The following is a 27,318-nucleotide window of genomic DNA, read 5'->3' as shown; positions in this document are numbered from 1 at the left end:
CTCGGGAATAGAACCACATTATCGGTGTGGTAGTCATTACCAAGGTCAACTCAAAGCTTTGTTTGGCCATTTCAGACATCATTAAAGACCACTCAGTTTTCATGTTAACTAGTGATTTTCTGCTTTGTTTAGTTGAGTGCATACTTATTTTTTATTGCCCTCAATAAAACTTTCTTCCAGAGGATACAATAAAATGAAAATAAATTAACTGAAAATGTCTATATATTTAGTTATCGCAGTAAAAAAAAAAACAGTCACTTTGCTACATAGAAACTTGGACAACATTGATGAATGCATAACACACACATGTATACTTTAACTTTTTAAGCTCTTTCTTTATCCAGTAAGGTTCACTACAAGTTCTTGCAAAAGAAAAAAGAAAACACCTACATCTAGTGAAGTGGTGTATGTATGAGACCACCATACACTGCAAAATACTTTAGGCCTATGGTGCCTTTTACTAAGCCATTTATCACTTTGATGCAAACATGCATGCCTAGATGAAATCAGAAGCTAGAACAATTCCAGGTTAAAATTCACTCTGGATTTTTTTTTGTCGGAAATGGATAATTCCTTGCACAGGTTTAAAAGTTAAACCAATGAAGCGAAAGACAAATGATATGAATATTTAATAAAAAACATATATATAAAATTCATTGTACAATGCAGTATGTTCATCAAGAATTGCATAGCAATGCTTCCATTCCAACTTTTTGTGTTATAAATTACAGATGAGATTCTCCTAAACGTCCTCTGCTTTCACTATGATGTCTTCGGCACCTGGAACAGAGAAAAGGCACTCATCAATACGAAATCAGCAACTACTCCATTTTCTTACTTATTCATAGCACTTCTCTTTTTTTCTATAGAGAGCTGCCACAAACCTTAAAGAGAATCGTTATGTGATGTAAAATTTATTGAAGAAAAATTTAGTTTTGAGAAATCAAAAGAGTTGTAGATTGCAATTTATATGACTGCTTCTCCAATTACAACCAAAGCATCAAGTTAAGCAGGGTTTGCCTTTGTCACTGCGCATTACATGAATTGCACCTTAATCTTCTACTAATCTCTATCGTAGTTGCTCACTGCCAAGAATACTAAATAATGACCATTCTCTTCCAAAAAAAAGTTTCACCACAGTGCTTTAATGCTACGATGCAAAACACACGCTTTATAGTTGAAAAGCTTATTTCTCATGCGGTGAAGTATTTGTAAAGTAGAGAGGATGCAATCATGTGATGAAGCCTGTGTTTTCAATTATGCACACGTGACGAAAATAGAACGAATGCTTTAGAACTACCAAAGTAAGTAACCTAATTTTTCAATCCATTAAGCCATTTCTAACAATGTGCTGAATTCGTGTATATTCATTTTCAGAGATATGTAGCGAGAAGCAGAGAAGCGTGAAACACCTCACCACTTTATTGTACAGGCCCAAAGCTGAGTGGCGGTGGCTGCTGCGCGAAAGGCATATGCCAGTCAGATTTATAACTAGTTCTCGCGCCTGGCAATTCGTATGCAGGCAGCCGCCGCTGCTCTGCCTCTCACTACATACTAAAAAAACGATGACCTAGTGCAGGGATGGGCAAATAGTAACCTTGAGATTCGAAGTAAATAACAATTTGGTCGAACAATTTCAAACAGAATAGTTTGAATAGTAAATATCCCACATTACTAAAGATAAATGAGCATTTTTATCATGACCCAACTAATCTGTAAGATATTGTGCAGAAATAAAACTACGCATGTTAATGTCACATTTTTGGTTCGAAGAAGGAAAAAAAGTGATGCAATTGTCTGAAGCCATTTTGGAGCATGCTTCTACAGTAGCCAAAAGAGCACATTATATTACCTTATTACATTATTTCCCTGCATATTACAGTCGAACACCTTTATAAGAGACAGTGATGTAAGAGACTAGTGGGTATAGAAGATACCAGTGTGCCCACAGTAAAATATGGGTTGATAAAAAAATGCATACGAAGTACCCGGCTTATATGAGACACCTCATATAAAAGACAAGAACTGCTTTCTGCCGCGTGTCTCTCATAAAGGGGTTCAACCGTAAAGCAGGAAAAACGGCTTTTTGAATAGCTAAAGACTCGCTTCTTAGTGAGAACTAAATGGGCTAAATAGGGTGGATCTCGACAGCATTCCGTAAAATTACATGCACGTACAGTTCAGACCACTTGCGACGTAACCACTTCTAGTGCAAGACCAGCCATAATGCGGTCTCATCCTTACGCTATGTTTGGTGCGGAATATAAAAAATGTGGCAGGATATGCCTTTTGAAGCTGTTTTGCACGAGTGGCACAACTATCATAACACTGGTAGCAGTAGGATAATTTGTATAGCCATAGAACAAAAGTTATAACTGGTAGAATATGTTACATTTTAAGGGTTACTATAGTTAGTGCGTATAGGCCTGTATAACATGCTTTAAATTAAAGAAAAAATATTGAGCTGAAAGTAATATGTATCTATTCTTGAAGTGTGGCTTCTTGGCGATGTGAATTTCCCTCGGTTATTCGGTTTCATGGCATAGCACGGTCAGACTGCAATGAAACTACCTTTATTGGGGGGGGGGGGGAAAGGGTTATGTGTGCTAAAATATACTTCGAATACAAATATACATTGGCTCATTTCGAATGCTTAGAAATTTTGCAGAATATAAATTTACACTGAAGCTAATTCAAATACTGTAATATTCGTTCTAATATTCAAAGTGTCTAAATATTCGCCTATCCCTATTTAAATGATAACAATGAGGTGATTTCTTTTTAGATGCAAGTATATTCCAAGGAAAACAGAATATGAGTAGATTATTACACGCTTGGTCCAATGAAGAAAGTTGTGATAGTGTTATGTTTTCTCCCTCGCTTTGTGCAAGCTCAGATGCATGTGAATACGCAGACCATTCACACAGGTTGCACAGAGACTGATCATTGACACAAACAATCAGACGTGATTTCCAATGGCCTTACTCAAATCCATTGGACTGATCCTGTGACCGTTTGAGATCTGTGTCACTATGGCAGCTGCATACTTCTCCCTGGACAGCTCTGAAAGCTGAAACAGAAAAACACATCAATGCAGTAAAATACCATACACTACATTGACGCTGACATGTGGCAAATGTGTTATGTCATACAACTTGTAGTATACTGCATAATCCTCACACTTTTTTTTTCATGGAAAACTGATGAACAAGAACAAACAGTGGAAGAGCAATCAATCATAATCTCAGACTCCCAAGCAGTGTGGCAATTTGATATAAACAAACGCTTGCCCGCAAAAACTTACAAGAGACACCATCTAATTTGGTGCCCCGCACACGCTAGCCTATGAGGGAATAAGAACGGACGCTTTAGCTCAAGATTTGCCAAACCAAGTGGAATTCCATTTATTGGTCCCACAGAACATTCGCGCTTAACAGCAGAGCACACTAGGCCACACGTTTGTAGGAAGTTCGAAGCAGTGGGAGGCACAACTTGCCAGGTGGAACCCGAAGGTGCAATCAGCGCTTCTGAGTCAAGTGAGGCGCGGCGCAAGCCTATGGGGCCCTGGACTTGGGGATCCCGCCAACATGCTCCGGAGTAGCCCCTTCTCTACCCTTCCCCTCAAAATAAAGATTTGTTGTTCTTCTTCTACATACATAGTTCTAAAATGCACAATGTCAATGTTAATGCTATGAGCTTTGATGAAACAATCAGCATTAAGCAATTAATTATTATTTCTCTAATAATAAATTATTTCCCTCATTATTTATTTGTGCAATATAGCCACAACTGTGGCTTCTAATTGAACATGAACCAATTAGGTCAACAGCGTATACTTCTAAATCAGCCAATGTAGCCCTGACGCCCACTAGATAAGTGGCATGACAGTCTGAAAAAAAAAAAAAAATCGATGTATTCTTTTTTTGTGCACAGACTTACCTCCATTGTATCCAGGGGATTGATGGTGATCCTACTTTGTGCAGTGAAATAATCCCCGTTTCCTATATGACCATTCTGTTGCAAATTGCTGTTATGATCACTTGTACCTAAAACCAAAAGAGATTGGTAGTGTTTCGTGAAGTGAGACAAATTATTCCCTTTTATCTTACATGGACTTTCTGGAAAACCTCATGGCATGCCACTATGCCATGTCTGACAGTCTGAGTGAGTTGGTTAAGAACAAAAAGAAACAATGCAAAAAAAGTGAAAGTACTACCAGACCATAGGTCTCAGAATGATGACCGACACACCTGCGGCACATCATCACCTGAACTGTGATGATGTGCCACGAAAAAATTCACTAACCCTGTTCGCATGCTTGCCGCTTGTGCCTGTGTCGCAGGATGAACAGGACGACAAACACTGCTACAACAAGCACCAGCACACCAGCGATTGCACCAAGGACAATATACAGCAGGTCTTTGTCCCCTGACACGGAGGACTCCAGCAGGTCCGGCACAGGAGTCACCTTTTTTTCTCCCATAGAGGGCAGCGCTGTAAAGTGATAGCATAAAACAAGACCCCACAAAATGACTAAGCACAAAATGCCAATTGTAGTCAGCAATCAAAAGAATGAGAAGACAGCGTGGGGCTGCTATGGAAAAGGATTCATACAAGAGACTAATAACCGGAGCAGCAAAGCTAAGACGTGGGGCCGTGCTTGTTCTAAAGTATGCTAACAGTGAGAATTGCAGGTGTGATCCATGTCTATAAGCGAGCATGGCCGGTGGAGAGTAGCTCATTCTGAGGACCACACTCCTGACCACGATTTCGCTGTACCGATAGCTAGTCACCATTGCTAACCTTCTTAAACTGCAGCTGTATCATGAGTTTATAAGATGGGCACAGAATCTAGAAGTACTCTGCAGAAAGCTGCATACAGTCTGCTACTTGGAGCACTGTATTGCTTGCCAGTACAATCCTAGTGTAAAACAGGTTTGGACCTTTGCTTATGCAAAGAAATGTCACAGGTATCATGCCAATAGTCTAATAAACAGCAGCTATGCAAGTTAAATAAAATACCACATCAGTTTAGATTGGTATATACAAAATCTCCATGCAGATAACTGAATCCACTGTAAGCGAAGTGAGTCAAGGTTGCTGATTCTGTGACATGTCCCATTAATGGGTGTACAAATGGTAGGCTTCCAACTCTAACATAACCCAAAATGAAAGTGTTGCAAAAAAATAATAAAAATGTAAAGTTAAATAAATGCTTAGTAGAAGTGCAACCTGCTTAGATCTGCCACAGCTCGCAAGTGGAATTCCGCTTTGAAAGTCAAGCTTACCCCAGGAAAGCATTACAATGTAACTTCATTTATAAACAAGAATATATTTGACAGTACATAAAAAAATTATGCTGTTTGAAGACCCCTGAAGACAACACAACAATGCACAAAATTTGATGAAATGTTAGGGTACACTAGAAATATGTATTACCAAGCGTTTTATGGATGCATATGTTGGAAAACTCGCTGGCACCAGCCACGTTGAAGCACTGCATCTTGATGTCATAGGAAGTGTCAGGCAGCAAGTAACTGACGGTGTATGAGCGCGTGTTGGAACCAGCCACGGTGATCTTTAGGTAGTCACCAGCACTCTGTGTCAGCCTGTAGTAGATGTAAAAACCTTCCACGTCCACGGCATCCAAGTCTGAGTACTGCAAAATGAAGAAAATAAGAAATTTAAGAAAACTGAGGCCAAAGGAAGAGCAAAAGATTAACAAGTATGAAGCTTTTCATATACTACATTTGTAGGAAGGGGTGGTTTCGAGGCTGCTCGTCCCAGAACTAGAGAAGACGTGCAGGGAAGACGCAGAGCCACACCAAGCACTTTCTTTATTGAACGGCACCCGATCGCAACTGCCCGCTGCCAGCCACTGCCACGTGCCACCCTGCCCACACCCGATCCCCGTCTTCTTCCATCTGTCATTGGCAGGCTCGCGGCTGCTGCTCCCATACTGCCCCTCCCCTTCGGCGAAAATGGAAAGAGGGACGTTGTGGTAGCTGCTAGCCCTGCCCACGACGGACCGCACATGGCACACAAGACCACATGTCGGCACAGTGGGACCATGCACAGAGGCGAACTCGGCCGCCACCAGAAGACGGAGGGGCACTGGTCTCACTCAAGTTAATGACCACGGTCGTCAGTGGCAGCATGACGGTAAGCCGATGAAAAGCTGGTGAAGATCCGGTCCCACCGAGTTAGTGGGTCCAAAGTAGTCAAAGTAGACCTCCTGGCGCTGACATTGCTGCACGGTGCCGAGGTTGTGGTAAACGTCTCGCTGTATCATTTTTTGCCATTGCAGTCGCCCGGACCTCTCACGTCTGGCTGGCGGCCACTGTTCCACGTAGTAGTTGTTGAACGCTGGCGAGCTCAGCAGCCGTGGAAGCGTGACGTCCCCACAGAGGCTCTGAATGCTAATGCCTCCGGTATTCACATTTCCACTTTCGCTTATGTTGATGATAGATCGCCTTGCATCGCCTTTCTCGACGTAGTTTCGGACCTCGAGGACAGCCACTTTGCGTTCTAGAGCACACACGACGGTGCAATCACTCGCGTTGACTGAAGGTTTTTTTTTTAACGTGTCCATCTTTTCTGTTGCTCTCTTCAAGGATTTCTGCAGCTGTGTCAGCTCCCGTTCCAACTTGGTTTGTTTATCCATTTGCTGCTGCCTTGCCTCAAGCTGCTTCATCAGCTAGCTGTTCGTTCTCCATCTCAGCTGAGTCTACCACCTCTTTCCGCTTCACAAGCTTTTCTTTAATAGTCTCTAGTGCATGCTCGCACCTCCTTAGGCGAGGCAAGACCGAGCTGCATCTCTAGTTTGGAGACCCTTGCTGAGAAAGTCTTCCCGTCAACTTCGAGGTGCTTAATCGGCTCCTGGTTCTTATTGTACTTGGCCTCCTTTTTGCTCAGTTCCACAATTTGTGCCTGCGCTTGATTAGCATCTTGGTGACTGTCCCGCTGGGCCTGGGTGATCTGCGCACGGAGGTCAGCTGCTTGCATTCGTAGCTCATCCAGCTGATATTCCTAGAATGCACATTGCTGCTGAAGCTTCTCTTCGTGACTGCACTGTATGTTCACCAGCTCAGAGTCTCTCTCCAGCAACTGCATTTGGAACTGGGCAGTCTGCTGTTGCCGATCCCTCAGGCACTGCTGGGGCATCGCCGAGCACCTTCTCCCAAGTGCCAACCTCGTCTTCCAGGTCAGAAATGTGGCGGTCCTTCTCATCAATGATGGTGGTTGCCCTGGATTTGTAGACCTTGTGCGTGTGCTTGAGCCTGTCATGTTCACGAGTCAAGCGTCCCAACTCACACTCCAGCTGGCTGATGCGGGTAGCATGCTGCAAGGTAACCCGCTTTAAATGATCCACTTCAGCAGCAAGGGCAGCCTTGTCCCTCTTGAGGTCACGAACGCAAGCTCTCCTACCTTGTCGTAATATGTGACTGCCTCCGCATGTCCATATTTGCCGTTCGCGCTGCAGGCCGCTTCCTCCCAGCCTGCAACACCGTCTCTTTCTGCGCAATAGTCGCCCTCCCTGTGCTGCCCATCTTATGCCTCCAAATCAATTCGCCGTACTTCAAATTGTCTTTTTTCTTTTCTTCTTTTCCTCTTAATGTCAATGTCACCAATAGCGCCATCTGCTGCAGCTCCTTCTCAGCTTCTTCTCGGGCTGCAGCGCCGTCTCGTCGCGTGGCGTCTCCACACACGGCATTCACCGCCACGCCGACGTCCCATGTACCCTGTCAACACCAACAGGCCTCTGCCTTGCCTCCATAAAGCTCACCTCCCTCCTCCGCGACGATGGGTACGGCTGGAGTAGATGACTCAGCAATTTGCTGAGCAATGCGAGGAAGTTCCTCAAGGGAAGGCAAGGAGCTACCCGTCAGATACTGCTGGAAACGGGGGTGGTATTGCTGTATTACGTGGGAGACCTTAACGGCCTCAGGTGCAGTGGGGTCCGCCCGACTGGAGAGCTTCTGCATGGCCCAAACATAATCTCGCAGACCCTCCTGTGGGTGTTGCGTTCGGGTGTCAAGCTCATGCCTGATACGGTATTCGTAAGCGACCGATAGGAACTCCTCACGGAATGTCGCGACGAACTGGTTCCAGGACTGAAAGGGTGGTTGAAGCCGCCGCCATCGTTCTGCGGTACCACGCAGAGCAACTGGGAGGACCCACCGGAGCATGTCGGTCTCCGAGAAGCCGCTAATGGTCGAGTACACAAAAAGATTGTCAATGAAGTCGAGGACCGATTCCATCGCGTCTTGACCGGAAAAACTGGGCACGGTCAGCGGCGGCGTCAGGGCCATATGGTCGCAGACTGCCAGGTACCTCGAAGTCCGTGGCCCAGGGGCAGGGTTTTTCTCGTTGGGTGCCAAATGTAGGGGGGTGGGGGGTGTGTGAAGCTGCTTAGCCTAGAACCCCACGAGGAAGACGCGGAACCAGACCAGAGACATTCTTTATTGACCGGAACCTGGGCCGCAACTTCCCGTAGCCAGCCCCTGCCACGTGCCACCCTGCGCACACCCGATCGTTGTCTTCCTTTTCTATCATTGGCAGACTTGCGACTGCCGCTCCCATAAATTATGATCGATTGTTGTATGTATGAAGCAGTGCATTTCCAAGTGCCAACAGGTGTATGAATATCAATGGAAGGAACGCTAAAGGCAAATCTTAAGTCGATATTTATTGCTGAAAAAGTGATATATAAACCTCGTAGTGCTACTTTTGTACCAAGGAAATGCTTATTTTGAAATAAAATCACCTTCCAGTGGTCCACATCGCGTTAGCACACTTCAAATTACCCGCCTCAAAATGGAGACTGTCACGTCACTTGCTGTGCACAACTTTGCCCGATTTTACTGCTCAGCCGCCGACACTAGTGCCAGCAGAGTGAAAGTGGCGAGAGCCACAGCAGCAACAACGGCCATTGAATAATTTTCTGCCACGTCCTCCGAGATGGCAGACATGCTTGATGTAACTGTGTTCGGCTAGATGGCACGACCTGCTCAGTTTAACCATGCGAAAATTGAACTTTTGAACCACTCGCACCATTCCACATAGTATAATGTCCGGCCGTTTTTTTTTTCTATGAACCAAAAAGAAACGAACAGGCAGCAGTATATTATGTCTTTTGATGCACGGATGGTTCTTTATTATGTGCAGCTTGTTTGATTACAAGTGATTAATTGTAGGCGGTAAGTCTGACATCATCGGGACCATTTTACGAATGTCCTACTCATGGCGCATGTGTTTTCATAAGTTTACCTTAGTTGCTCGGTAAGTAGGACACTACTGTTGACAATGTTGTTTTTGTCATTGCCATACATTGAGCTTTCACCCTAACATAAATTTTTATCTGACTTTAGTGTCCCTTTAAAGTACATTTAAAGTCCTCGTTTCTGTTCAATAGACAACTGAACAGAAAAAGTGTTAGCTGCATGAGCCAGATATCTTGCAAAATAACTTGGCTGTCATAAGGACCAAAAGAATGAGAAAGATGTGCTGAACATGCTTTCAGAAAGAGAAATGAACATGACTTGGAGGAGTAAGAAAAAAAAAATGCAGCCACTTACCTCCCAAAACAGAGTGATTGCCGTTGAGCTTTCAGCTTTGACACGGCGAATAATGGGTCCCTGCATGGGTTTCCTCTTAGGAGGATCTTTGTGCAGCAGAAACTTGATAGAGTTTGGCCCATTTTTGTTATCATTGTTGGAGTAAACGGCCACAATGCGAAACCTGTACCTTCCTCCTGCAATGTTTGACAAAAGAAACCAGCCTCAAAAATAGAGCTAATAAAATGAACAGCAAGAGATTGATGTAGATGAGTGGCATAGCATGCAGGCTGGCACTGTGGATTTCATAAGTCTGGGGCTATGCTTCAGGATATATTCAATTTTCGCTTCATGTCCATCGTCTTAGTGAGTTTCCAACTAAGCAAGGTCCCAATGTTACTTGGTATGATGAATTGTGTGAGTAAGAGGAAGGTAATGCATACAGACCAAAGGCCTTATAACGGTAATGTCTGGTCACCTGCTTTGAGTCCCACAATAGCGTGGGAGTGGATGTGCGGGGGCACGTCCTCTTCAACTGTCTTCCAGTGCGAGTGTGGAGTTGACACATCTCGATATTGGACCTTGAAGAATGAGATGGGCAGACCATCGTTGTGCGGCACATTCCAACGAACCATAACTGAGTCATCGGAGAGGCGAGATATCTCAGGCCGGGAAGGCAGCACCAGCTTCACTGCAATTGCAAAGCAACACACAATTACTTCATCAACTGTCACGTCAGTGCCTTGACAACAGAGCTGCCCAACTCGTTACCACTACTCATGTGCAAAAAGGCCTCATATACATTATTGTAAACTCTGCAAAATGTACAAAAGTGTTCATCATAAATGCAGAAAAAAGATAGCGATAAGCAAGGTGTCATTACGCTGTTGCTGCACTTACACAGGCAGAAAAAGCACACACAGAGGCACATTATTTGTTGCCAGATGAATACTAATTAAGATACAGCGATTCATCAATCTTAAGTGAGCATGCACTATCATAATAAACTTGCGCTCTACTTTATAAGATGGTAGATAGATAGATATGTGAGGTTTAATGTCTCAAAGCCACCATTTGATTATGAGAGACGCCGTAGCAAAGGGCTCTGTAATTTCCACAAGCTGGGGCTCTTTAATGTGCACCCGAATCTGAGCACACGAGCCAACAGCATTTTTGCCTCTATCGGAAATGCAGCCGCCGAAGCCGCAATTCGATACCGCGAGCTGCGGGTCAGCAGCTGAGTACCTTAGCCACTAGACCACCGCGACGAGGCTATTTTATAAAATCGGGCATTGCCATTGCTGAATGATAAGTTATGCTAATTGTTAAACTGCATACCTGACCATTATGTGAAATAAGCAAGAATATTACATGATCTACAACTGCAGAGCAGTCTGGTCTAAGGCCCTTGACCCCACTTTGCAGCTTGCGTATAGATTTCACGAGTGAGTTATAATCTTAACCTGATAGAAATAACCTAGTAAACACTTAATGGCTTTGAATGAAAATATTACAGCATCCAAATTCCCATTGATTCAGACTTAAAATTTAGAAAATTTTGAAGTAGCGGAAATGGACGAATAGACGTATATTAATCCGCATGTAACCCCCCTGCAAAGGTGATTTCACTGCAATAAAAGTGTGTTAAACCGTGAAAGAGTCTATCCCAGTGTATATTAGTCCACATGTAACAGCCTGTGAAGGTGAAGTGGAAATTTAAGGGTTTTTGTTAGACATAGTAATATTGAAATCTAATCTGTATATATATATATATATATATATATATATATATATATATATATATATATATATATATATATATATATATATATATATATATATATATATATGTGTGTGTGTGTGTGTGTGTGTGTGTGTGTGTGTGTGTGTGTGTGTGTACTTATACTAGTGTCTGTTCTCATTAATAATTTCCCTGTAAAGGTGTTTTCGCTGCAGTAATACAGTGCTAAGCCATGAAAACACATATCCAAAAGAAATCTGCATAGCCGCAAAGGTCAACTGAAGACAATACCCTCACATTGATTTGTTTTATTAAGGTTAAAAGCTTGTTACACCAGTTTATATGCTCTAGGTACAGTAAATTATAAAATATAACATATTTAAAAAGTTATTGCTCGCACTCTACAGAACGTCTTCCTCTAGGGGGGGGGGGGGGTAGAAAAGAAAAAAGGACATTTGCACATGCCTAGTTTCAAATTCAGGAAAATCTTGTGCAGGTTTGCTATGCCATTAACAAATATGCCCATGTTTCTTTGTAGTATGTGACATGTACTGTACGAATTCGATTAAAAATTATTAGGCTATAGTAGCGATTCGCTTTGAACCTAAAGTTCACTATTCACACAAGCCTAGAAAATATTCTGATGAAAGGTTGCCATACCTCCTTTATTCTTTTTTCTTTTGTGACTGTCCTTTCTCTTTCCAGCATTTTCTGTGGCACCATTGATGCTGTCTGGCTCATTCTCGTCCTCGCCTAAAAAGAGGGCAGGTTGTTCATAGAAATTTCTGGTAATGACATGACTGCACAGTGTTTACAGAAAGAAAAGGAAAAGTGACCAACCGTTTTTGTCAGGAATGTGAGACTCATTCACAGCGAGAACGGTGACGTGCGCTGTTGAGTAGACAGTGCCCAAAAAGTTGTTTGCAAAGCACTGGTACATGCCTCCTTGGTGCTTTGTCATCTTTCTAATATGGATCCCCATTTCTGGAGAACAGGAGAGGTAAACAAAAAAAGTGATATGTTCAATAGCAGCTTTAAGCATAACATCATAGTGCACCATACATCGAGCCACTGCAAGATTCTTTTTCTAAACACTATCGGTCCTGTTTCCCAGACTTCGGTCCTTTTAGATATCTGTGCTGTTGCTACCTAATGAGGTATGATGAATTAGTCTGATTGGCAGGCCTTCCGAATTATTCTGGATGTGGCTTCGACAATTTCAATCCTTGAGAGCAGTAAAAAAGCATGCATCCTTTTGTTTCTATATTTAGGAAATCTTATGGTCCGTCCCTTGGGAATATGATCTGAAAAATTTTATTTCTACTGTATATAATGCCCTGCATAGTAAATGGTGAAAATATATACAGTAGAAATGAAATTTTATGTAAGATTGTGCACCTATGACTTGGAAACTTAACTAGGTAATAAGTGAAAGTTGAGAAACAAGAAAGCCACAGTGCAAATGTTTTCTCACGTCAAGCTCTGTTAATACTGATCAATTTGTGAATTACACTGATGCTATAATAATGACCTGTAAAAACAAAAGCAAAGTCTAAGTGCTCAGTCTTCACGCCACTTGAAGAAAAGTCCGAGTAAAAAACCTCATTTCAGCAACATTCAGAGCCTGTGCACACAGGTACACATGATGCCGACAGCTGTACTAACCTGATATTGTGATGTGGGATGTATGATGCACCCTTTTGCCATTATGAAGCCAATGAACTGTAGGCACTGGGTTACCTTGTACTGTGCACTGTAGCCGCAGCTCTCCTCCGTGCTGTACAATGTGGTTTTGCAGTGGTGTGACGATGTGAGGAGGCTCTGAAAGCAGCACAGTTAATAGTGAAAGATCTTCAAACACACAACCTTCCATTTCAAAGCAATACAGCACCTAGTTACCAGAGTCAACTCCAGCTGACAATTTACCTGTAAACTATCTTGGTGTAATGGTTCTAGAGGTATATTTCTAAAGAGTGAATGCACATCGCGAGAAAATCTTCAAGTTTCGAAACGTAGACAAGAATTCTGCTGCAGTACTGCATGAGGTGACTGCACACCGCTGATGTACTCTGCACTTTGGTCACTTATGAAATCAAGGCAGAGGTACACAGAAAGAGTGATGAAATTAATGGACTGATAATGTTTGAATGCATTTTTACTCCACTTGGATTCTGACAGCCAGCTACAGTTATTTGACGAACAAAAGCCTGGTGAAATGACAATGCTATTTTTCCATGTCCGAACCACAAACAATGCAGTTGTAAGAGCACCTATACTTGAAACATTTTTCTTCACTGTATTGATGACGCCGACCTAGGTTATAGGCTACTGATTTGTCATAATGTCACTGATACATCAGTGAATCTATTTGTCATGGAAACCAACATAAATGCTGCAAAGCTAAACTAACATTATGTAATTACTCTACAACCTCCAGCCAGCTAAGCACTATGCCAAGTTCAAGCCGACTATAAGAAAAAAGACCTTCACACATCTTCAATCATATCAACTGTGGGAGTTCAACTAATTCTTTGACTTTTTAAAACATCGCTTTGTTTTTAAAAGGTTTTTCATATAAAAGTACTCACTCACCTTGAACTACCAACTTTGTTTTGCGTGCGAAGATGATTCCAAGTCGATTGGAAGCCTGGCAGCTATATATGCCGTTGTCTCTTGAATGAACACTAAATATTTCCAGATTTCCTGCATTAGACGCCCAAGAATAATGCAAAAACCATAGAAATAAGCTTGCTAGCACATTTGTGCGTTCTAAATAATAGAGAATAACTCAAAGTTTTTATTAAAATATCAAGTGCTGGCTCATGACACCACCCTCACAAAACTGGCTTTCTCAATTGTGAATCTAAAGATCTCACTTTACAAATAATAAGAAAAAGGAATGAACAAGAAGGGGAGACATAAAAGAACCACTGCCTTTCCCTTTCCTGTGGGGGACCTCAAAAGTCATCTTTAAAAAGCAGGCTTGTGCGAATATTTGAATGCTTCGAATATTAAAAAAAATAGTAGGGTATTCAAATTTGCTTCGATTTGAATTTAAATTGTTGAAAATTTCAAAGTATTCGCAAGGAACAAATAGGTGCATATTAATCTGAACGTACCGCTTGTAAAGGTGGTTTCACTGCACTGTAGGAGTGCTAAACCGTGAAAGCACCAATGAAAATAAAAAAAAAAGATTTGCTGTGCCGCAAAGTCCCTTTCTTAAAGAGGCTCTGCAACACATTTAGAGCATTGTCAGAAAACTCTGCTGACCGGTAGTCGAGGCTACAGAGGACACGAAAACCAAATGTTATAGCGCAGCACGCGGTGTGCGATTCACAATAAATTCTCAGTCAGCTGAAAATTGCTCTCTTCTCTCGGCAAATGACTCCATAAACTCAGAGAGTACGCGTGACATATTTTCTTTGCCTATGCCAATCCTCCCTGCTTAGCTACCAGCGCTTTCGCCGAGACAAGAAAAGAGAATGCACTTGCAGCGTGCGAGGAATCTTTGCAACTTCGCGTGTACTGGACGGATTCTGAAAATGTTTGCGGCGGTGAATTCATGAGACAATAAGCTTCTTTAGTGAATCCATTCTACGGCTACTTAAAAGTCTGATGGCTCCTTTAAATAAAAATATTACTCTCAAATCATTTATTTATTAAAATAAATAAAAATATTACTCTCAAATCAATTCCTTTTATTAAGCTATGATGATTAAGCTATTAAATTATGATGGCTTATATGCTCTAAGCATAATAAATTTTAGAATGTTACGTATTTTAAGGGCTATGATTAGCATTCAGCTGACATTCAAATCCTGCTACTACTCAAAGTTGTTTCAACTTCCTTTAAATGAAAAAAAAAAAATGCTATTTGCATAGAGGCCTACTTCAGTTAAAAAAAAATATTGTGCAGGTTAATTAGGTCATAATATATATGCCCATTTCTCTTTATATGTCATACATACTATTCGAATTCGATTCGACATTATTTGACCAAAATCATTATTAACTTCGAATTTGCTTCGAATATAAAATTCACTATTCGCACAAGTCTACAGAAAAGTCTTTAAAAAAAACCAGTACAGCATAACCATTCATGCTATCCACACTATGACAATAGCTCAGATGCCTATAACTGGCATCTCAAATTCAAATAAATCTTGCCCTCATTTGGTTGTTAACAAATTCATCGTCATGATATGCAGAGATAAGCAGGTCAAGAAAATGCTGTACATTTTCGCTGAACCTTGTATATTATGCTTACCAAGCACAATCTTGTGCCGTGATCTGGGCAAGTGGCCCCCTTCCTTGCTCCAGGTGATGACTGGGGCAGGGTTCCCATTAGCGGCGCATTCTATCGTGACATTGCTTCCAGTCACCACGTTTACGACTTCAGGTGGCACGGATGTGAAGGAAGGCACTTCTTCAGCTGCTGGCTCTGTAAAAAGAGAAAGGGACGGCGCTTATCACTCCTAACCAGAGTTGAAGCAGTGAGCTGTACAGATAATACATGCGGTCGACAAGTTCCTTGTCATGCTCGCATTATGTACGAGTCAATTCCATCCAGCCAAACATACATTTACACGAAATAGTGGACACAACCAAGCAGAACGTTTTTATGCACATTGGGCATGACTCACAGATTTCTTGTGGTCTACAAGTTTCGTCGTAAAGTGAGACACACACATTATTATCATCAGTAAGCTTATGATGGCGAATTTCACAGCGCACAAACATAGGAAACAATGGGACAGAGCGGGAAAAAAGAGCGTTGACTTCAAACTCGTCTTTATTTTGCGCAATGGTAAAGTATATATGTAGAGATAAAGATAAAGACGAGCCAAATAAATGCATCAACAGTCTAACCCCTTTTAAAGGGACTGTACACAACCTCAGATATTTTTTCAAACATTTCAAATAAACGCACGCAGAATGCTGTCGCGATCAATGATTTTACAAAGGGAAGTGCTATGAGTTGCCGGCGCCCCACAAATTCCACAAAACAATCCCTCCTTCTTTCTGGACCTTTCGGGCCTCCTCCTGACACGCCAAACCAAATATGCTGTGATTGGTCGAGCAAGAGCCTACGACTTCTGGTCAGTCTGCAAGCAGCTGTCTGTGCTGCTTGTTTGTGGGTGCGTGCATTATGTACGGGGACACGCGTTGCCTCGTACGGGTCCACCTCGTTGGCGATCCTTTGAAGGTGTGCGCATGACATAGGGTCCAAACTGGCACGATTACGGCAGACACGGTTCGCGAACAAGCGCGCAGCTACAACGCAACTGATGGAGTCGACGGCTGGGGTCGCGGCAACTGGAAGTAGACGGTGTTTCAAGCAGCGCGTCAGTGATGATGTATGCATGCCACGCGAGATTGTGAGGGGCAAAAAAGGGGCGCTCCGCGAGGGGGAAAAGCGGCTTGAGAGAGGACACCAGTGGAGGGGAGCACAGGAGAGAGCGAAAGGAGTGATCGTCGCGGTTTCGATAATCTAACGTGACTAACTTTGCTATTACTGCATTGTTCCCAAAAATTCTCACAGCTCCGTGTTCCTCGTACGCTCGTGCACAATTACCCCACCACACCTGAATTTCGACGTCTAGGTGGTTTACGGGCCCTTTAACACATATTCATGATTGTGCTTTAGCCCAACCCGATAACAACACTCAAATTGTGGCAGAGCAAGGGATGGGATGCTAATGCAGTTGTTGCCTTATTTGAGTATCTTTTCGCATCTATAATCTCAAGTGTTAGCTGGGAGCTATGCCTCACTACTATTGCACTGTTCGAAGCAGGGGATGCAACCGCAATCCCGAGACAATGAATGCCAAGGTGCCCCTTCACCACATTGTGCACATAATTTGAGTGCTCACACATGCAACCGCTTGGGTGAGCACATTATACGAAACAACAGCAAACAAGACCACTTTTTTTTTTATCTGAACGAAGCTGTTCCTACACGCGTGCACTACTCACACTGAGCAAAGGGCGCTATTAAATTTTTCGCTGTGCTATCTGTTTAAGCCAAAAAAATCACACAGCAAAATGAATCAGAGTAGCTTAAATACGGCACCCCCAAATGCTTGTTTTATAGTGGACGAGCAGAGCGCATCTTTGGTGGGAGCAGTACAAACTGTGCGGACGAACTCAGCTAGTCTTTAATGAGAAAAAGTTAATTACTTGTATTAGATTGAGCATCCCAAAATACATCACCCTAGCAGAAACAGTAATGGCACGCTCACCATGCACTGTAAGGTAGATCTTGTGCGATGCAGTCAGCCGCTTTTTGATCAATGGATTATGGGCTGTACAGAAATAGACGCCGGAGTCCCATATTGTGCTAGACTGTATCTGCAGGTCTCCAGAAGGCATTATGTGGTGTCGGTCTGAAAGAGGAGAGAAATTAGAAGATTCTCGGCAGTGTCACAGGCAAGAAATACACAATCAGCCGAAAGTTACGCCCCGAGGCGTTTCTCCAGCACTTTGCTGACTAGATAGAAAGCAGCAATCCTCCAGTGCACAACTGCAACAGTTGTTTTAATATTTGGCTTAACCTCTGTAAACCTGAGAATACTGCCATATCATTAAATCAAGCCGACTGGTAAGTAAGGTCATCTCATATCGCTCAGTAAAGGCAAAGTCTTAGTTTACTCATAAGGAGCACACCTCTCGCTGCGTAGCTCCAATTCATCCACACCATCACCGCCATAATTCACCCATATGTTACAGGTCACGTGGTAATTACTAAGATGTCTGGCAAGCGTCCTGGTTCATGGTGCCTTGCACGATGATCAAAATCTCATTACTTAACAAACATTAACGTAATATTCTTTCCTATGACACATGGGTGTGTAGTTTTGGCGCTCTCGAGCATGTGCACGAAGTACTTTTCTAGAAAATAGAAATAAAGCAAAAGGGAACTCACCAACAGTTCTATTTACAGACGTCTTATTAAAACGAAATTCTGAAACTGCAGGAGGGTTGCTGTAAGGCAGCCTGCAGGGAACTACGGCGGTGTTGCCAGCAGTGACAGAAACATGAACATCCTCTTGAGGGGCGAAAGGTGTCAGAGCTGTAAAAAATTACAAAAAAGAAAAAAACATGGAGTGGTGTAGAGTTGCAAAACCCTGAATTATATTTAGCTCTGATGCTGGGAACCGACACAAAAAAGAGAGCACTGGTAAAAGAAATGAGCTATAGATTTTAAGAATGTCTGCTGAATTGCAATCTCAAATAGGTAAACAAATAGAAGTGTAGAATACGAATGGCAGTGTAGAATGGAACAGAAATGGTTAAGATTAGCAACCATTTAAACATTGACAGGGTTTCATTTTAAAGCTTACAAGCACGGCTTACAGTTTTTTTTTTTTTTTCAAAAAGAATAGTAAGCTTTACCCGTGCTCTGATTCTTATCAGGCTTCCCTCTTACAGCTGAGCTAGTAAGTGCATAGCAACAAACCTCCAGGCCTTAAACAGTTCTGCTGCTAAATTATTTGATGTTGCTAGATTGGAAAATGAGGCACTCGCACATTGAACTTAAAATTTTTCAAGGAGACCACTTCATATTGTTACACCGTGGAACTGTGTCCTGTTCTTGACAATATACACGTGACAATATATATCCTGCTTGTTTGTTAATTGCCTTCGGAACAACATTCACTACTCTATAATATTTTGTTGCAGTTTGCCTTAAAATTACATGAAGTTAGTTAGACACCACACGCTACAACAGTCATAGGATAGTCTTAAATAAGGCGAAACCAATCAATCAGCAGCTAACCTCGAGGAAGATATAACTGAAAAAAAAAAAAAAAAATCAAGAGCTGAGGAAGCTAGGCTTGACAGGCTATCCCTTCTGACGCCACCGTTCCGTTTGGGAAGTGGGCCCTCCAGGTTTTTTAATCTTTCAAAGCAATTCCTAGTCGGAGGTAGCTCTCGTCTTAGCCAACCCTCCCAACCTGGTCTCCACTCTACTTGTCAGCTCAGTGGCTAGAGATAACCAGCTGCCTAGCGCATTCAGATGGGCTGATTTCTCCGGATCTTCTCCTTTACAGATTTTATGAATAGCTTTGAGATTTTCACAAATGCCCCACCGCGGTGGTCTAGTGGCTAAGGTACTCGGCTGCTGACCCGCAGGTCGCGAGATCGAATTCCGGCTGTGGCGGCTACATTTTTGATGGAGGCAAAAATGGTGTTGGCTCGTGTGCTCACATTTGGGTGCATGTCAATGAATCCCAGGTGGCTGAAACTTCTAGAGCCCTTCACTACGGTCTCTCTCATAATCATATGGTGGTATTGGGGCATTAAACCCCACACATCAATCAAGATTGCCCCACATGCAATGTCCCCTGCTAGCGTTTTTCCTTCCTCCTTAGCTGCAAGGCTTTACAGAAAGGTACTCACTAGCAGCGATGGCGTAGTGGTTAGAGCATCCGCCTCGCATGCAAGAGGTCCGTGGTTCAAATCCCAGTACCGCGCAGTTCCCAACCGGATTAAAAAAAAAAAAAAATCCGCGTGTTGATGGAACTGCATTAAGAGGCCTGGGGTGCGGCCTCACCGGCAAACACCGCCGAGAACGCACTCCCTCACCAGAGAAGGATTGGCCACCCTGGTGCAGTATCTGGCCACTACCTCCCACATGCTTACGTCAAATAACTCACGGCCCTCAGTCCCCAGCAGCTGCGAAGCAACTGACCATGGCGGCGGTCAGATCTGCAACGCAGCAGAGGGTGCTAAGAATCTCTGGATCCGGACAGGCCGCCATTGGAACCTGAACTTGGCAACGTTTAATGCTAGAAGCTTATCTAGTGAGGGAAGTCTAGCTGTACTATTCGAGGAGCTAGAGGGTGTTAAATGGGATATAATAGGGCTCAGTGAGGTTAGGAGGACAGATGAGGCCTATACGGTGCTACAGAATGGGCACGTCCTTTGCTACAGGGGCTTGGCAGAGAGAAGAGAACTGGGAGTGGGGTTCCTAATTCACAGAAACATAGCTGGCAACATAGAGGAATACTATAGCATTAATGAAAGGGTGGTAGGTATCGTAATTAAACTGAATAAAAGATACAAGATGAAGGTAGTACAGGCTTACGCGCCTACATCCAGCCATGATGACGCTTCAGTTGAAAGCTTCTATGAAGACGTGGAATCGGCAATGAGTAAGGTAAAAACACAGTATACTATAGTGATGGGCGACTTTAATGCAAAGGTAGGGAAGAAGCAGGCTGGAGACCAGGCAGTAGGAGATTATGGCATCGGTACTAGAAACGCCAGAGGAGAGCTACTAGTAGAATTCGCAGAACGCAATAATTTACGGATTTTGAATACCTTCTACCGAAAACGAGAAAACCGCAAGTGGACATGGAGGAGCCCTAATGGCGAAAATAAGAACGAAATAGACTTTATAATGAGTGCACAACCTGGAATCGTGCAGGATGTGGAAGTGATTGGCAAGGTACGATGCAGTGACCATAGAATAGTACGGTCTCGAATTCGCCTAGACTTGAAGAAGGAACGACAGAAACTGATACGCAAGAAGCCAATCAATCAGCTAGCACTGAGAGGGAAAGTACAGGAATTCAGAGTGTCGCTGCAGAACAGGTACTCGGCTCTTAGTGAGGAAACGAACCTTAGCGTAGATACAATGAATGATAATCTAACGAGTATCATTACGGAGTGTGCAGTGGAAGTTGGAGGCAGGGTAGTTAGACAAGACACTGGCAAGCTTTCCCAGGAAACGAAGAACCTAATTAAGAAGCGTCAAATCATGAAAGTGTCAAGTACAACCGACAAAATAGAACTGGCAGAGCTTTCGAAGTTGATTAATAGACGTAAGGTATGCGATGTAAGAAGGTATAACATGGAGAGAATTGAACACGCTCTGAAAAACGGAGGAAGTGTCAAAGCATTGAAGAGGAAACTCGGGATAGGCAAAAGTCGGATGTATGCACTAAGGGACAAAGAAGGCAAAATAACTACCAATATAGATAGGATAGTTAAAATAGCAGAGGAGTTTTACAGAGATCTGTACAGTAGCCGTGACAACCACGGCCTTAATACTATAAGAACTAGCAGTAACCCAGATTACACCCCACCAGTAATGATAGAAGAAGTCAGGAAAGCTTTGGAGAGCATGCAAAGGGGCAAAGCTGCTGGTGAGGATCAGGTAACATCAGATCTGCTGAAAGATGGAGGACAGATTGTGTTAGAAAAACTAGCCACCCTGTTTACGAGGTGTCTCCTGACGGGAAGAGTACCAGAGTCTTGGAAGAACGCTAACATCATCTTAATACATAAGAAAGGAGATGACAAGGACTTGAAGAATTACAGGCCGATCAGCTTGCTCTCTGTAGTATACAAGCTATTTACAAAGGTAATTGCTAACAGAGTAAAGAAAACATTAGAATTCAATCAACCAAAGGAACAAGCAGGATTTCGAACAGGCTACTCAACAATTGACCACATTCATACTATCAATCAGGTAATAGAGAAATGCTCAGAGTATAACCAACCCCTATACATAGCCTTCATAGATTACGAGAAAGCGTTTGATTCAGTAGAAATATCAGCCGTCATGCAAACACTGCGGAATCAGGGCGTAGATGAAGTATATATAAACATTCTGGAAGAAATCTACAGGGGATCAACTGCTACCATAGTGCTTCATAAAGAAAGCAACAGAATACCAATCAAGAAGGGTGTAAGGCAGGGGGACACAATTTCCCCAATGCTATTTACCGCGTGCTTACAGGAGGTTTTCAGAAGCCTAGAATGGGAACAGTTAGGGATAAGAGTCAATGGAGAATACCTTAGTAACCTGCGCTTCGCCGATGACATTGCATTGCTGAGTAACTCGGGGGACGAATTGCAACTCATGATCACGGAGCTAGACAAGGAGAGCAGAAAGGTGGGTCTTAAAATTAATCTGCAGAAAACGAAAGTAATGTACAACAACCTCGGCAAGGAGCAGCGCTTCGAGATAGGTAATAGTGCACTTGAAGTTGTAAAAGACTATGTCTACTTAGGGCAGGTAATAACCGCAGAGCCGAACCACGAGACTGAAGTAACTAGAAGAATAAGAATGGGGTGGAGCACATTTGGCAAGCACTCTCAAATTATGACAGGTAGTTTGCCACTATCCCTCAAGAGGAAGGTATATAACAGCTGTATCTTGCCGGTACTTAGCTACGGAGCAGAAACCTGGAGACTTACAAAGAGGGTTCAGCTGAAATTGAGGACGACGCAGCGAGCAATGGAAAGAAAAATGGTAGGTGTAACCTTAAGAGACAAGAAGAGAGCAGAGTGGATTAGGGAACAAACGGGGGTTAAGGATATCATAGCTGAAATCAAGAAGAAATGGACATGGGCAGGGCATGTAGCGCGTAGACAGGATAACTGCTGGTCATTAAGGGTAACTGACTGGATTCCCAGAGAAGGGAAGCGGGTTAGGGGGAGACAGAAGGTTAGGTGGGCAGATGAGATTAAGAAGTTTGCGGGTATAAATTGGCAGCAGCAAGCACAGGACCGGGTTAACTGGCGGAACATGGGAGAGGCCTTTGTCCTGCAGTGGACGTAGTCAGGCTGATGATGATGATGATGATGACTCACTAGCAACAATGGCAGTAGCAGGAGTGCTCATGATAAGGAGCTCCCCCATTTGGGCAGCACACTGGTACGAGTGGCGTGTGTGGTGTCCGGATGCGTTGGCTGGTCTGCCACCAACCAGCACTTGCAAGCGGTGCTTGGACATTTTGACGACATTGGGCGCACCCTCGGCCAACACGGTGCCATTCTCCAGCCATATGATGCCGGCCACTTTGGGTGACACTGAGCAGCGGAAAGAAGCCAGCTCATGGTTCTCCGCGTCGACGAACACCGAGCTTGGCTCCTCGACAAACTTGAGCTCTTGGTCTGCAGCAGATGTGCACGCACAGTAATGAAGCTCAAGAGAATGGGCAAGATGGTCTAGACAGTTCAGCTGCAGACTTAACATACAATTAGAATCTATTACAAAATATTAGGCTAGAAGAGAAAACAACGGCAACATAATAGCACTGTGACCTAAACATATGTTTTTCTAGACAAGCTATGCAAAATGCTACAAACAATCCATTTTATTTGCGAGCTCAATGTTTTCGAACATTTGCCCAAACAAAACTTTAGAAAAATAAAGGACACTCATTTCATAGAACACAAAGATGTACGGTGCTGTAATAATGAATCATATGTACCATACCAGTTTACTAAAAAAACAAGTATTCATAAACTCTACAACATTAATCACGAAATCACAAAAATTATGTCCCCGGAAAGTTTAGCTACTATATGAAACTTTATGCACTTCATAAGGGAACAAGATTGCATGCATGAAAATGGGAATATGCAGGAGTATACGTAAACGATCTGATGCTGGGTAGTCGACTAAAATGAATTGTGCCACCTGATATGAAGAGAATAGAGCGCTTTTCAAATGAGTAACTGTTTCACAATATTCTAGTCTTTCGTTTCTTTACAGTCTACACTCATCAGAAAGCTATGGGTGTGAATACTTCATAGTTACCACTTTAATGAAATGTGATTTTTGGCCAAACATGACACCATAGCTATGAAAGTGCACTCTTGTGGATATGTTTTTTCATATGGCAAGCACAACTATTATGCAGTGAAGAGTGTAAAGGTACAAATAGTAACATGTTATTGAAAACAAACCAAAGTGCAGTTAAAGACATACCTTCTAAAATAAGGGCAACAGTGAGAAGGTGTGTGAACAGGTGTAGATGCACTGCCCAAGTTAACAACTGGAAGCCCATGATGTTCCTGAAATAAGGACTCCATATTAATTTACGCAAATATGCCAGGTGATAAAGGTCACTTACGATCAAAGACGCACAATAGAAAATCTTACTGAACAAAAGCATACGTTGCAAAACTGAATTTCACAAACAAAAAGTGCAACTGGGTGTCATATTGCAAACTAAAGGCAAGCCCTCGTCCGCGATGGCCAAAGGCTGAATCTCCATCACACCTGTCCTTAAAAAAGGGGGGGGGGGGGAAAGAAAGGGTAACATGATTGCAGCACCATCAGATGTATTCATTGTGAGTATATCTCTAAGGAATGTTGCCTTTCATAAATATATTACTTTTCCCCAATCACTCAGAAGTTTATGCATTACGATAAAACTTAATTTTCTGAAAAACGTGATGGTTCACAACAAAAGTGTTGTTCATGCACACAATAGGATTAGAACGAGGGTAAATCGCAGCTATTTCTTTTATTATCAGGTTAGTTATTATCAGGTTAGAACAAGAGGGAAAGGTGAGGTGAGCCAAAAAATCTAGGGGAGATGTTGATTTACCTAAATTAAGGTATGCTTATAATGCTCCAATTTTTGGTTAAATCACTATTAAGCTTGTCATCCAACACACATTCACAACCTCAACTACACCAATATGGAAAGTTGGTACCATAGTGATACACATGCATACCATAAAGCACGCAGCTAATCCCCTTTGCAATATGCTCATAGATGTAAAAAAACATTAGTTAATAATGATTAGGCTGAAATATACTGAACAATTATTACTGACACTCACAAATTATCCATACTAATTAAATAAGATGCAGTACATTAATCATGATGTGACAAGAGTGCGACTTACCCATCATTTCAAAATGTGCATAATAAGTTTTCACTTTCACTACAAAGGCGGTTGCACTGATTGCACTCAGAAACATTACAGTCTAACTTCAAATATTCGGCTTGGAGCTTCATAATAGGTACTACAAGAACTCATGGTCTGTTCAGGTGTGACTGCTTTAGTAATTACACGTAGCACTGGTTTACACCAGTTTTCATCACATAAACCTGCAGATGCTTTTCATCCTGGTAGTGGATGACATCATCTTTTTTTTTGTGTGTTGAGTGCTGTTAAACAGTGGGAGTAACTCATAAAAAACACCATACTGGTAAATAATTAGAAAATTCAAGTACATCAACTTGTTGCCAGTAGAACAAATGGAATTATTTTTACCAAAAAAATAATTTGCATTTCCATACTTGTGTAGGTATACTTTGTAATCCTGAACACGTACTGTTTTCCTTCTCTCACAGTGTGCAACATGCAGCAGCTCACTTGAGATTTTATTCGTCACGAATATTCACTTTCATAACTATGAAACAAATTACTGCCATGGTTATATATCTATAATAACAATATCATTGGGTGCAAGAAAGAACATGACATAAAAATGGGTTACTCATGAGGCTAGTGCTACTTTCAAATGTTGTATTTCACAGATATCACAGAATTATAATGAGTACAAAAAGAATGAGCCTGTCTTAAAGAAGGATTACTGCAATATTTAAATAGGAACTTTTCATTTGCATAGGAAAAAAACAAAAGGTATTTATTTGCCCATCAGCTCTGTGTTAAAGGAAGCATATGTGTGCCTTCACACATATTCGTGGACTATTAAGATGGCTGTTGCATCAAAGCTATTAACGGTAATTTCTTTTTTATTGCAGCTGTACCATATTTATTCAATGAGCAAAAAAGCAAACTGCAGTTTAACAAAACTTCACAAGTGCATTTCACAATAAAACTTCACAAGTAAAGCACCCAAACAGTAACCGTGCAAAACCAGGATAATTTAAACAAACAGCCTATACAGCCTACAATATTAGGTCGACCATTACTGAGGGCTAATACACTAACCACACATTTCTAGATCACGGACGCATTCTCTGTTTTATTGCATACAGAGGAATTGCCCGGCAATATATGTTTATGAAGTAAGACCGTGGAGAATATTTAATTTAAACACCAACACACACAAAAAAAAGATCACTAGTCACTAGTGTATCATTAACTAAGTGATACAATGCCTGAAGCAACAGACATGTCAGTAACTTTCACAGTAATTTTTTTACAAGTTTCACAAGTATATATATACATATAAAAATTACTGTGAAATTTACTGACATGTGTGTTGCTTCAGGCATTGTATCAGTTACAGATACACTAGTGATTTCTGTATTATATATATATATATATATATATATATATATATATATATATATATATATATACACACACACACACACGAAACACAGCATCAATGCCATGTAATGTATATTTGTGTGCAGTGATCCTTTAACGCTTGGGCCATGCAACCTCCTCCGTATTCTTTTGTAAGTAAAATTGACGACCAGGTCGAGAATATCTTGATATCTCGCCGTATTTGTTTCGTAGCTTGCCTAATTAAAGTATAAGAGTGATGAAAGCTCATTACTACTTTGTCTAAATACGTGTAGTCTTCAGCGGCCAATGATAGATTTAGATAGAAAAAGAGAACTAATCCTTTTTTCCCTCTCTCCCTCCTGTCTGCTGCATGCTACAACTTGTCTCGCTACAGCGCGCGTGATTCACTCATGGGACGTCCTGCACTGGGAATCGTCAAACGGGACGTGGAAAATGTAAGAAACCAACATCGCGATAACCGAAAGTATCGATATTCGTTGTGCCTAGCAGTATCCCGGAAGTTGACACCTCGGGAGCCACTTTAACGCCGACTCGAGAAACTTTTGTCTCTGTCCCGTCAAGTCTTCCCCGCGCCTCCTCACAGTGTTGATGAACCCTTCGCGTGACAAATCGCGTTATTCGATCTCAGCTGCGCAAAGTGGCCGCTGACGCGAAAGGGCGTGCTGCGACCGGCCCTCCTATTAGCGCAACTTTTGAAAAGAAGCGCGGAACAAATTAGAAGACCCCGCTGTGCCGAAGCGGAACGGCACGCGGGCGCTTTGTTTACTTGCGCGACACCAAAGCTGTTCGCGAATGCAGCCCGCAAACAACGCTTGACGCAGCAGCCTATATAACTTGCCTGTTGCGGTGACATTAGGTAGTCCTGCGTCGACCAGTTGGCGATGGCGGAAACCGCTTCACGGCGCGTAGAAAGAGTCGTCCCGCGAAGGGATTGCTCATCTTGAATGACGCTAGCTTCTCGATGCGGCCATCTTTGCC

The 27,318-nt window shown here is 42.4% G+C and overlaps 1 protein-coding gene across 1 annotated transcript; it reads right to left on the bottom strand.

The window, feature by feature from the left end:
* Positions 1-614: 614 nt before the first annotated feature.
* Positions 615-27,318, bottom strand: LOC119171966 (interference hedgehog). Its single transcript, XM_037422881.2, has 17 exons — positions 27,179-27,318; positions 24,029-24,114; positions 22,906-23,208; positions 18,224-18,370; positions 17,541-17,684; positions 15,566-15,739; positions 13,891-14,001; positions 12,964-13,119; positions 12,139-12,282; positions 11,959-12,051; positions 10,036-10,248; positions 9,579-9,754; positions 5,440-5,659; positions 4,306-4,494; positions 3,940-4,046; positions 2,986-3,070; positions 615-780 (listed from the first exon to the last, which is right to left on the bottom strand). The coding sequence occupies exons 2-17, from the start codon at positions 24,105-24,107 to the stop codon at positions 743-745; spliced, it is 2,379 nt and encodes a 792-aa protein (XP_037278778.2). The 5' UTR covers positions 24,108-24,114; positions 27,179-27,318; the 3' UTR covers positions 615-742.

Source organism: Rhipicephalus microplus, chromosome 4, assembly GCF_043290135.1.
Source record: "Rhipicephalus microplus isolate Deutch F79 chromosome 4, USDA_Rmic, whole genome shotgun sequence".
Lineage (NCBI taxonomy): Eukaryota > Metazoa > Arthropoda > Arachnida > Ixodida > Ixodidae > Rhipicephalus > Rhipicephalus microplus.
This window is presented reverse-complemented; position numbering and strand designations above follow the sequence as displayed.

Excerpts from the sequence above, each read along its gene's own strand:
- LOC119171966 (XM_037422881.2), bottom strand. The coding sequence starts at position 24,107 with ATGGGCTTCCAGTTGTTAACTTGGGCAGTGCATCTACACCTGTTCACA. Across the intron at positions 14,002-15,565 it reads ACGGCACAAGATTGTGCTTG|GAAATCTGGAAATATTTAGT; the intron begins GTAAGCATAATA and ends CGTCTAATGCAG. Across the intron at positions 4,047-4,305 it reads GCGGCAAGCATGCGAACAGG|GTACAAGTGATCATAACAGC; the intron begins GTTAGTGAATTT and ends TTTTGGTTTTAG.